This window comes from Carettochelys insculpta, chromosome 8 (assembly GCF_033958435.1).
Source record: "Carettochelys insculpta isolate YL-2023 chromosome 8, ASM3395843v1, whole genome shotgun sequence".
Taxonomy (NCBI): Eukaryota; Metazoa; Chordata; order Testudines; family Carettochelyidae; genus Carettochelys; species Carettochelys insculpta.
This window is the reverse complement of record NC_134144.1, coordinates 50,242,936-50,255,708: the sequence shown is the minus strand read 5'-3', so window position 1 is coordinate 50,255,708 and position 12,773 is coordinate 50,242,936. Positions and strand designations below refer to the sequence as shown.

The 12,773-nt window shown below is 41.8% G+C and overlaps 1 protein-coding gene across 10 annotated transcripts in view; it reads left to right on the top strand.

Annotated features, from left to right (window-relative positions):
* Positions 1–12,773, top strand: part of MBD5 (methyl-CpG binding domain protein 5) — a 253,948-nt gene that overhangs the window by 160,541 nt on the left and 80,634 nt on the right. For 9 of the 10 annotated variants that reach the window (XM_075001486.1, XM_075001482.1, XM_075001479.1 and 6 more), the window contains 2 exons: positions 9,750–9,876; positions 10,305–10,439. In XM_075001486.1, the coding sequence (XP_074857587.1) occupies positions 10,327–10,439 (113 nt within the window). In that variant the 5' untranslated portion in view covers positions 9,750–9,876; positions 10,305–10,326. Of the gene's footprint in view, positions 1–9,749; positions 10,010–10,304; positions 10,440–12,773 lie in introns of all 10 variants that reach the window. The other variant, XM_075001477.1, reaches the window with a different exon arrangement.

The window sequence follows — 12,773 nt, the reverse complement described above, 5'->3', positions numbered from 1 at the left end:
CAGGGTGGTGTTGCCCACGACAGACGTGCACAGATCCCTGCAATGGTGGGTAAACCCCAAGAACATGCTGACGGGGTACCCTTTCACCAACCACAAATCTCTATTTTTCTCACCACCGACGCCTCCCGCATAGGGTGGGGAACACACATTGGTGAAAAGGTGACACAAGGACTGTGGTCCCCTACGGAACAGTCACTGCATATAAATATACTGGAGTTCAGAGCGGTGTTCAACGCCTGCAAACACTTTCAAGACCACATACAAGGCAAGGTAGTCGGGATCAATACAGACAATATCTCCACCATGTTTTATATAAATCGACAAGGCGGAGCTCGATCCCATGCCTTATGTGCGGAAGCAGTCCAGCTGTGGAACTGGTGCATCGCCAACAATATAACCTTGAAAGGCTCGTACTTACCAGGCGCTCATAATGTGAAGGCAGACCAGCTGAGCAGGCACTTCGCACTCACACACGAGTGGCAGATCCGCTCCAATCTGCTATGACCGATTTTTCAGGCATGGGGGTTTCCCCAGATAGACCTGTTTGCCACTCAGCACAACAAGAAGTGCCCCCAATACTGCTCCAGGGCAGGACTGGGGCGGGGGTCCCTGGGGGACGCGTTCGTGATTTCGTGGAAGGGCCCACTGCTTTACGCGTTCCCCCCCACGGTGCTCATCCACAAGGTCCTGCAGAAAGCCAGGAGGGAGAGAGCCCGCATGATCCTAGTGGTCCCCACATGGGATCGACAGCAATGGTTCCCCTTGCTTCTCCGCATGTCGGATCGTCCACCGCTTCCCCTTCCAGTAGCTCCGGACCTGCTCACGCAGGCCCAGGGGTCCATAGTGCATCCACACCCCCGAGGCCTGCGCCTACAAGCATGGTTAATCCATGGCTCAGCTCCCTAGAAAGTACATGTATGGAGGGAGTACAACAAGTCCCGGAAAGTAGCCGAAGGATCTCCACCAGAAAGACCTACAAACAGAAATGGACTCGATTCACTGCATGGTGTTCCACCAAGCAGTTAGCTCCCTTTCAAGTGCCTATACCTGTCGTACTAGAATACTTACTGGACCTCAAGAGAGGCGGGCTCTCCCTCTCCTCATTGAAGGTCCATCTCGCCGCTATATCGGCTTTTCGGCATGAAGAGGAAGGGCCCACGGTGTTTGCCCATCCTATTGTTACCAGGTTCTTGAAGGGGCTGGTAAACCTGTACCCCCCTCGGAAACTGCTTCCACCATCATGGAGCTTGGACCTGGTGCTCAGCGCGCTAACAGGACCACCCTTTGAACCCTTAGCCACGGTTTCCCTCCGTCTCCTTACGATAAAGACAACCTTCCTTCTTGCAATCACGTCAGCTCGCAGGGTGAGTGAGCTCGCAGCAGTTATGGCAACGCCGCCCTGCACGGTATTCTCAGAGGAGGCGGTAACCTTACGGCTGCACCCAGCCTTTGTTCCGAAAGTTTCTTCAGAGTTCCATCATAACGAACGTATAGTTTTACCCTCGTTTTACCCGAAGCCTCATAGCTCCAGCAAGGAGGCACGCCTGCACCTCCTGGACGTGAGGAGAGCCTTGGCCTTCGACATAGACAGAACTAAGTCCTTCCGGAAAACGGACAGACTCTTAGTCTCTCTCGCTTCCAGGTCAAAAAGAGAGGGTCTCTCTTCACAGAGAATCTCAAAGCACATTGTGTCCTGCATAAAGATGTGCTACGAACTTCGAAAGACTCCTTTACTGGCCCCGCCTAGGGCTCATTCCACCTGGGCGGTGGCGGCATCAACAGCCTTTTTCAAGGGCATCGCGCTAAAAGACATCTGCAGAGCGGCGACCTGGTCATCCTATGACACCTTCGCCAAGCATTATGCCCTACACCGGGTATTCCAAGAGGATACCCGCCTCTTGACAGCGGTCCTTTCGGGGGCAAGCTGCAGATAACCCAATTACCCACCTCCTTTCTTGGGTTACTGCTGGGTAGTCACCTATCTTGGAGCACCCACAGGGACACTCGAGGAAGAAAGAGAAGTTACTCACCGTAGTAACGATGGTTCTTCGAGATGTGTCCCTGTGGGTGCTCCACCACCCGCCCATCCTCCCCGCTTCAGATCTCTGTTTGGTGTTTTTCAGGAGCATCCGAGGCGGTTGGTCAAGGAACTGGTGGGGACTGGATCGCGTACGTGGCCGGGAGTGCGCAGGGGAGCGGCGCGCGCCGGTGCATGCACGGTCCAGCAGAAACTGCTGGAAAGATCTGATCTGCGGCGCCGGGGCGAGCCCGACACCTATCGTGGAGCACCCACGGGGACACATCTCGAAGAACCATCGTTACTACGGTGAGTAACTTCTCTTTTGTAGTTCTATAATGCATAAGTTTAAACTGTTCTTTTTAGTTTCAAAAATATTTTTTGTTTTATACTAAATTTTCCCATTTTGAATTTAAAAATAATGAATAATGTTTTATTTGGAAGAATTGACTTCTTAGCATAGAAAGCAGTGGGTTTGGTGCATCGTAAAATACGGAATTACAAAAAAGAATGTGGATCATTAAAAACTAAAGTACATAAAGCAATAGTTAGAAAACCCCTTTTTAAGTGATAACACAAATGACGGTAGTGTTCCCATGAAATATCATTTAACATTTTTTCATGAGTCAACTTCAAAACCATGCTAAAAAGATTGATTAGTAGACTCAGGCAGTAGCAGCAAGCAATAACAAGCAGTCCCACAGCACCACAAATTTATTTATTAGGTCAATAGCTTTCATGAGTAAGACTCATTTTCTCAGATGTGTCCAGAGATTTGGCCATGTAAGGTTCATCTTACCCACAAAAACTCATGACTTAATCAGTAAATTTGTTAGTCTTTAAGATGCTACGTGACTGCTTGTTGTTTCTAAAAAACAATGGTTTAAAGCACAATATGAAGAGGCAGTGACCTGGTAGAGTAGAAAGAGCATTCAAGATAAATAGGACCCCATAAAGTCGGAGAGTAACTTCCCACCACTTGAATTGCTAAGAGGTTCTGCAGAAAATACACATAATATACACAGGTGGCCCTGAGTCTGAGAGTCATAACTGTAGGAAGTGTGTGGAGAATTCTGACATACTTTTAAAAAATGCTGATTAATCAGAGCAGTCATTTTTTTGTGAAGTTAGTGAGCAAAAGTAGGGATCTCAGAAGGTAGGTCAGAGCCTTGTGTTCTGGGTTACACACTTAACTTTTTGAAGCTGTCATTTGATTACATCATTTGCTTGTTGAGCTTTGTTGGCATTGAAATCTATATTGAACCATCAAACTGTTCACTAACTTAATGGTGTAATGCTTCCATGTCACTGCTCTTCTTTGCCCTCCTTCAGTTCTCTCTTGTGAGCTTTTGCTTTTATCTAGCTTTGCCCTGCTAACTATCCACTTAGAATCCTTTCTCCTATGCTTATATATTAAATTTATTACAAAAACATAAGTTGTAATTCTTGTATTCTGTTCAGCACTCCTAAGACCGTGCTTGAAGAAAGATGAGGATAAACTGGAGAAAGTCTATAGGAGAGCAAGAAAGCTTTGAAGGTCTAGAAAACATGATCTACAAGGAAAGATTGAAAAGTGAAGACTAGGGAAGAGTGGATGGGGTGGGGTAACTGACTTCAAGTACATTAAAGCTTCTTATAAAGAGGGTGACACATTTGTTTTCCTTAATCATTGAGGACAGAACAAAAAAAGAGCAGGCTTAAATGGAAGCAAGGAAGACTTAAGTTAGAAATTAGAAAAGGTTTTAAGGTTAATTAAGTGCTGGAACACATTACCTAGGAGGTTGTGGGGCCTCTATCCTTCGAGGATTTTATAAATAGGTTAGACAAGCACCCAGCAGGGATAGTCTCTACATAGAATTGGTCCTGCCTAAGAGCAGGGGAAGTGGACTAAGGCCTTGTCTACACTTACCCTTCATCTACTTCAGATATAACAGTGACAGGCGTACATTCAGAGACCGATTTATTGCATCTCCCATGATGCAATAAATCAATGCATGGTGGATCAGTCCCTGTGGACGGGCAAAGTGGAGACGTACCCTCAGTGACCAGCTGAGGTCCTTCCCACTCCTGCATTTCTATGATTCTGTAAGTCAGTTGTTTTTGTTTTCGTATTTTTAAAAACACCTACAACCAAAAAAGTGTGCCGTAACTAAACAATTTGTGTCTCTTTCCACTTTCCTCTTCCTGTCGTCAGGCTCTATTATTTGTTACTGCCTTCTTAAAGGCTTGATACTGGGAAAATGGTGAGTGCTTCTCTGGTAGTGATCAACACTTTATAAGATCAAGTGTTTAAAGTCTAAATTCCTAGTGTCATGCATATCTTATATATGATTCTAAATAATTAAATAAAATATTTGAAAACGGCCACCAATCCAGCTAACTGAAGATTTCTACAAAAACGGTCATGTCAGCTGCTTATTTTTATGGGCTATATATTGATAATAATGTGGAATGCCTACGATAAATAATTTTTGATAATATATTATTGCACACAAAATAGTGGAAGTGCATATGATCCTTTCTTATAGTATATTACATTAAGTGCACTTTCCACTAGCATTCCACAGCACATGCATGCACAGACATATACATGTGAGAAATCAAAGACTGAATTATGTTGTTTTGTGCTCCTGTGTGTGAGAACTTCTAATCAAGAACTGAGGCCCTCCTCTGGCAGTTCACTACATATGGGGTCACTGACTTCAGTGGTGCACTACATGAGTGCAGTAAATTGCAGGCTTAGAAGCCTGTGTTTACTAAGCTGAGTAGTGCAGTTCAGTGTTTTCTGTTTACGGCCTTCACTGCACTGTATTATATGCAATACTTAAACCTACAAACATACTGACATGTTAATGCCGTGTGCCTTATATGTTGAAATCATATGTATGCTTCTCTTTTTAAAATCTTGCTGTTACTGTTTGCAGTCCTTCAGCCTTGAACACTTACTTTTCAAGGTCAAAAGGCTTGACAGAAAGTAGCCTTGGTCTAAAGCAGTATTCTTGGCTGAAACAAGCATTTAGTGCCTTTTTACTGTACTAGCTAAAAATATTTGAAAAAAATTTACCAAAGAAATTATGCAAGTTACTCTCACTGTTTGTAACATTTTCAAGCCATGTAATCTTATTAGCAGGATGAAAGATGATAGTTCTCTTTTATATGTGTCCCGTGCTTCAGTATGGCTCAGAATTTTAAATTTTGATATTTTTTATTATACAGAGTTAATTCTAACTGACAATACTTTACAGAATCTTACACTGTAATTTTGTTAATCATAATCTATGGACAGAGCAGTCCTTACCTATATACAGGATACACCATTTGCGTAGTGCACCCAAAAATTTGGGAGACCACTGTCTCTTGAGGCTCACTCACCTGCATCTTTCTATCGTTGTTCTGTGGCTTTGCTTCCTCTGGAGAGGATCTAGTTAATTTAAAGGTGAAAAAGAATGCCAGAATATTGAACCTGAGAGAGCCATTCAAGTAGTAATGAAGCCATTTAAGAGGTGTTTGTCAACTCCACATATATACTGCCAGTTTACTAGCCTTTCTTGTCAAAATTGTTTTAAAAATATTTCATTAATGTGTTGCTGAAGATTATAAAATGACCCCTCTTTAAAATTCGGGATAGGGGCACCAGTTTAATAGTACTGAGTAGGGCCCTATAAGTCTGAAGGATGGCCAAGTATACAGACCTAAAAATTAATTTGCTTTTTCTCTTCATAAAAACTGACCCGACCTAAAATATCCAACAAATCAACACAAAGCAAACAAAAATAAAATAGATAAGATAAACTAAATCTTGACTTCCCAAAAAAGTCTTGTCATGTGACCTGCACTTTGCAGAACTCTAGCTAGTCCTGTATTCCTAATGTACATATTATCAGGGTTTCTGATCACCAGATACAGAGATGAAAAGACAGGTCTGTTGTTGTCTGACCCTAAGAAAGCTGATGACTCTATTTTAGTTGACTGTATTCTCTGTTGTTCCAAAGATACAGCATATAAAATTGTATAGTGTATGAACTCTAGGGGAGAGAGAAGTGTCTTCATGATCTTTGGTAGCATCCTGTATTGGTGGGATAGGAAGGAAAGGCTCTGAAAAGAAGAGAGAAGGTATTGAACTCTGAAAGTGACAAGATAACAATTAACTCTGATCTGTGATGGAAGAGAATTTGATGGTGCAGAGATCTGCTTCTGACTCCATGAATCCCCTCTTAGACTCCTTTAGCTGCGGTGTGTTTGTCCATCATTGCAATGTCAGTACCTGTAACTTCCAAGTTATTTCTCATTGAGGGACTTATAAAGGAATATCAGGATCTTGAAAAAGGTGAAGTATCAGATGGCAAATCAGTGTAGAACATGGCATGACATGTAATATGCTTTTGTTGATGTGTAATTCTGAAAGAAACACAATGCTGCATGTTGTGTCATCTGAAGCCATTGTACAATTTTATTGTAGTCTTCCACCTTATAAGCTGGTGTGGACAATGGCAGACAGAAAGCTCCAAAGGCAGGCACATTCAGCTGAAAGGGCAGTGCTAGTGATACCAGGCACCTAAATTCTCGGCATCTCCCACCAATTTGAATATCCATAGATTATTACTAATCAGATGTCTTTCTCCAGTTTTTCCAAGATGTCTCATTTTTTAAAATTATTTCTTGCCTGGGTATCTAATTTCTCTCTTCCCTTGTATCATTTCCCTGTGTTCACTGGTGCTCATAATATTATATTAATAATAAAATAAACTAATCCTTCATAAATATTGAACGGCATGTATACACAGTGTCAAATGTGAAGTCAAGAGGTGCATACGTCAGGCAATATGTTCTGCATATGTTAGGCAGCTCATGAGGGGTGAAGAAGCCATTGGATTTAACCTCACTTCTGTCTTTTTACCAGAACCTTCCCTGATCAATCCTTAAACCCCTTATTCTCCATCAAACTGTATTTATTTAAATTTTAGGGGTTCTCAAGACTTATATCCCCGTAAGGGACTTCCAGGGTATGGAAAATGTTAAACAAATTCTTTCAGAGCAAGATTACAGGCTATTACTTGAATCTTCTTCATGGCTGAGGAACAAGTCCCAAACCCAGCATCTGTCTCTTTTCCTAGCTGACGGTTTAGTCCCAAGTCTTTGCAACTTTTACCAAGAAAGTGTGTCTAGCCTGCATTCTTGCTTCTGTAGCCAATGCCATTCTTGCAAATATCACACAAGGGACTTAAGAAAGAAAGAGAAAATGTGAAATTCTTAATATTCATATGTACAAATAGCATAGTTCAAACAATGTGCACTGCTTAGTACACCCCTGTGGTACACGAAATGTGTATTTTCCTGTAGTGTGTGTGTGCTTATGTTTGTGGGAGGAAGGTTGTTCTGTTTTTTCTTGTTAAATCCATAGTTTAATATATAACTGCTTTGCTTTTAAGTATATACCACAAAATATTTGCAATATGGACAATCTGATGTTGGTGTAGGTAATTTAATTTTTACTTCTCTCTCTTTCAAACTCTGCAGTCTTAATGTTGCACTGCATAGGTGGTTGTACATGTCAGGGGTGAGCAAACTTTTTATGTCAGGCTCCACTTTTCAGCCATGCAATTAGCCGCCTCTCCCCACCCCCGAACCGGTGGGAGGACCACAGGAAAGGATACCGGGCGGGGCGGGGGGTGCAGGAGAAGGGTGGGACACTTGGAAAGAGTGTGGGAAACTCTGGAAGAGAGTTCTGGGGGACTTTGGGGGGGTACCCTGAAGGGGGAGGGGTGTTACCTAGGAGGGTAACTTATCCAGCCAGGAACTTAATGTCTGCCCCTGCTGCTTGACTCAGGGTCTCTGCACACATTGGCCGTGTCTACACTAGCCAAAAACTTCGAAATGGCCATGCAGATGGCCATTTCGAAGTTTACTAATGGAGCACTGAAATACATATTCAGTGCCTCATTAGAATGCAGGCAGCCACAGCCCTTCGAAATTGACACGGCTGGTCCAGACGGGGCTCCTTTTCAAAAGGACCGCGGCAGCTTCGAAGTCCCCTTATTCCTATGAGCAGGTAGGAATAAGGGGACTTCGAAGTAGCCGAAGTCCTTTTGAAAAGGAGCCCCGTATGGACAAGCCATGCGGCAGTGAGCTGTGTCAATTTTGAAGTGTCGCGGCCACCCGCATTCTAATGAGGCGCTGAATATGTATTTCAGCGCTTCATTAGTAAACTTCGAAATGGCCATTTTGAAGTTTTTGGCTAGTGTAGACGTAGCCTCTGATTGACCCAGCAGTGGGGGAGGCTGCATGGGAGGAAGCAGAGGGCTGGCAAGGCAGCAGAAGACGCAGAGGGGTGAAGGTCAATTGCACTGCATCTCCCCTTACAAAATGTCGCGCCCCCGTTTTACTCACCCTTGGTTCTGCATTCCCTACTGCAGTCACTTGGTTTAACAGATAAAATACTGTATTTGAAAATAATAGTTAGCAAGAAGAAACAAAGAGCAGAGATAACATTAAATTAATTCAAAATACAAGCGCTAACAGCATCATTACTGCTGCAGAGGTTCATTATTTCTGTCACCTTTGATTTCTGGAACTATTGTTTGTGTAGCTTTTATAGGATAGTTATCATTTGAATTAAGTCTTTCTGTTCAGCTTCACATAAATAAAACTTGCTTTCTAGAGAGTTAATTCTGTCTTGAAATACTTGGAAGTCTTCATTTTAGGGGGATAACAGGAATTCATGCCATTGTGAACATATTAAATAGTGGCTTACTCATACAATATAATGCTGTGAGACAAGTTTGTTACTTTCCTTTGCCAGTCAGCCAGTTCAGTAGTTGCTGTCATGAGATGATGAAAACGACCATGCAGAGTAGTGTACCACATCTTCACAGAGAAAAAAAGTGATGCTGTCTTTCTTTTGAATATGTTTTTTTAGGTTAATTACTTGTCTAGAATTCAAGAGCAAATATTACAACAGTACAGGTTGACCATCTCTTATCCGGCAAGCTCTGTAATCTGGCATGAGTTTGGTTAGCCAGACAACCACTTGTCGTGGGTGTGGCCAAGTTTCATGTAGTTCCATAAAGTTTGTTACCAGCCACCAGTCTAGACTCTGTGTTCCGTGCTGTTATTTAGCTGTAATTTAGCCCTAAATGTCTTCTAAGAGCTCAGCAGTGGAAGCGTTGGTAAGGTTAGTGTTAGATCATATTGACCTTGCATGGTCTGGCAAATTTTCTTGTTCAACATCAAACAAACACGGAGAGTGCCAGACTAGAGAGGTTCAACCTCTGTTATATGTTTTCTTGTTCAGGAATTTTTCAATTTAAAATCATTTAACTAAAATTTATTTTACAATTAAGTTCATAAAGTCATTAATTGGGGCAAATTCGTTTTGTCACTTACAATGGAATAGTTCTGTACTACCATTGAATTAAACTGACCTATTTCATTGATTCAAATTGTGTATTAACATTTTAGTGACTGCCACTCTTAGTTTTAATATGTGACTACTTCAGTCCAATTCCTCTAAAAATGGTATGCATTTGCAAGTTCACTATTCCTTGCAAGTTTTCTTGGAAATTTTTTTTAAGGCTTGATTATAAATGCTTTACAGAATGAGGCTATATTATGGAGACTAAAAGTTACAAAATCAGGCTTTAGGTGATGAGATGCAGTAAATAAGTATATTCTAGTTTTAAATTTTCAGATCATTTTACTGCAGTTTTTTTTACGGAGATATGTGTTTTTTCAGGTTGTTTTATTGAAGTTGTGAAGTCATGAAAGAAACACAAGAAGATACCTGCAGCACTGTGGATAATGAATGGAAGATAAAGAGAAAGCAAAAAGAATGCGGCATATAAAGGGTGTAATACCTGGAGGTATTAACTCTGACTCATATCTGTAAAAATGAGACTAGCTCTCTCAAAATACAAGTTATCTTAGACAGCCATCAAGCTTGGAATCATGCTGTCAAACTAGAAATTCACCTCTTCCCCCTCCCCTTTCTGACAGGTAATAGAGCATTGGTGAATTATGATTTTCCTAAATTGGGAGCACTCATTTTTACCCATGTAGTTCATCCTTATGAATACATAATAAACATTGCATATTCAATGTAGATTATAATGGGAAACTGACTCATTAGCAAAAAAAAGATGATAATTTTTAAGGAGTTAGTTCCAAATTGAGCTGGAGCCTCCCAATGCACTTTGTACAGTTTGGGAAAAGATGTACTGAATGGCCTTTTTTTGAAGGTCATAATGACATGTAATATAAAGATATCATCTTATTGTTGATATCTTTGAAGAGTCATAAGCAGAAACAGAAAAATGAATGGCGGAAAGGAGTGTGACGGAGGGGACAAAGATGGAGGGCTGCCAGCAGTACAAGTTCCAGTTGGTTGGCAACGTCGAGTGGATCAAAATGGAGTGCTCTATATCAGGTGAGGATTAGATAAATTGTGTGCCTTTTCATTTATTTATTTAAATCATAATGGAAAGCACTTGCTAATTTGAAGCAGAGACTCTCCTGATGATGTATAGTAACTTTATGTATTTTTGCTTCTGGAAATATTACACCAAATGGTCAGCTCATGTTAATTCATGCAGATCTGTTTAAATCAGATGAGCTGCACCAGACTGAATCATCAGCGAACTGGCCTATTATTGTTTGTTTCTGGTTTCTTTATCGTACATTCAGGCATGTGCCCTAGTATCCTTTGTTCTGGCCCCCGGGCGCTTTTCCTGCTAGTGTTTCAACACTGTCCTGACTTTACCACTCAAAGGCTGTGTCTGCACTAGCTAGTTCTTTTGGAAAATCAGGCTCTTTTTTGATAGAACATGCAGAGCATCCACACACAAAATGCACTCTTTCAATCCGAAATTCAAAGAATGCGGCTCTTCTTCCAGAAGCCCTCTTCTGTTCCCAGATCAGGAAGAGAGCCTCTTTTTCAAAGCTTCTTTTGAAAAAAAGCATGTGCAGATGCTCTGTGGGCCCTTTTTTCAAAAGAGCAGTCCTCATGGTGCTGGATTTTCCAATCCCTGGCCCGTTTTTTCATAAGAGTGGGGGCTGTGTGGACGCACTCTTTTGAAAGGAGATCTTTCAGAAGAGATCTCCTGAAAAACCATCTTTCAAAAGATCACTGTAGTATAGACATGGCCAAGATGTAAACCTCCTCCTTTCATACCATCCTAAGAAAACTATGGTATTTCAGTTTGCAGTCTGAGCTCCCTGGGGCTATATCTACACAGCAAAGTTATTCTGAAATTACAGCAGTTATTTTGAAATAACTTCAATGTCATCTACCACTGTCATCTCTTTGAAATAAATTTGAAATAGCAGCTGTGTTATTTCAAATTTGGTAAACCTCATTGCGGGAGAAATAGTGCCTATTTTGAAATAGTTGATGTAAAGATGCAGAATAGTGCTTATTTTGAAATAGGTGTTTCAAAGTAAGTGCTATTCCTTGTCTTATATAGTTATTGTGAAATAGGTGCTTTTAAGACCTCTTTTGAAATAAGCACTATCCCGCATCTTTACAGCAAGTATTTTGAAGTAACTATTTTCACATAGGCGTTATTTCGAAATAAGTGCTATGTACCTAGACAGTGGCTGTGGCCACACTAGCCCCTCCTTTTGGAGGGGCTATGGTAATGTGCCATGTAGGAATATGCTAATGAGGTGCTGCTATGAATACGTAGTGCCTCATCAGCATAATGGCAGCCATGCGCACTTCAAAACTGCCGCTTTCAAAACGCACACTGCCCAGGTAGCCAGGGGCCTTTTGAAACAGCCCCCTGATTTCAAAAGCCCTTTCTTCCCATTTGGTTTTGGGAAGAAGGGGCTTTTGAAATCAGGTGGGTCATTTCAAAAGGCCCTCAGCTACCCAAACGGCATGTGTTTCAAAACCAATGGTTTCAGAGTGCACGCAGCTGCCATTATGCTAATGAGGTGCTACATATTCATGATAGCACCTCCCTAACATATTCCAAAGTGCCACATTACCATAGCCCCTCCAAAAGCAGGGGCTAGTGGGGCCACAGATGTGTGTTTTGAAATACCCAAGTGCTATTTTGAAATACATTTCTGTGTGTAGCAGTGTTATTTCAAGATATGTATGTTGGAATAGCTATTCCAGAATACTTCATTTCAAAATAGGGCTGGTGAGTCAACACAGCCTGACTCTCAGGCTCAATATCCACTGATGCCAGCTGCTTTCACTCCACTTTCATACTCTCACCCAGGTGACTACAAGGCCGCATCTATACCAGCCCCACCCCTCCCATTCTGGAATGGGCAAGGTAATGAGCAGTGTGGAAGATGGAAATGGGGTGCAGATTAAAATATCTCATGCCTCAGTAGCATATTCCCACAAGATCTTGCTTCCAGGAGATCCCCTTCTGGAAGCAAAGTTGCTGTGTAGACGGGGCTCCTTCAGAAAGAAACAGGTGAAGGAAATCGCCCTTCCGGAAGACCCTTCTTCCTCAAATGCCATGAAGAAGTCCTTCAAGAGTGGCATTTGGCTCTGGAGCTGCAGGTTGCAGACCCCTGTTTAGTGATGAATGACTAGAATTCTAGAGACACTGTTGAAAACTTGGAATAATGCTTGTTGATTGAAGAAGTGACAAGAAAGGTTGCTTTCACCTTCCTACATGCAAATTATGATTGAGTTTTTCAGAGGACTAAAAGCTGTTTTTAAAAGTTTGTTTAAAAGACAATGTACTGTTCTTCACAATATGACTCTGTTTTGCCTCATACCTTTATATACTTTTTAAAT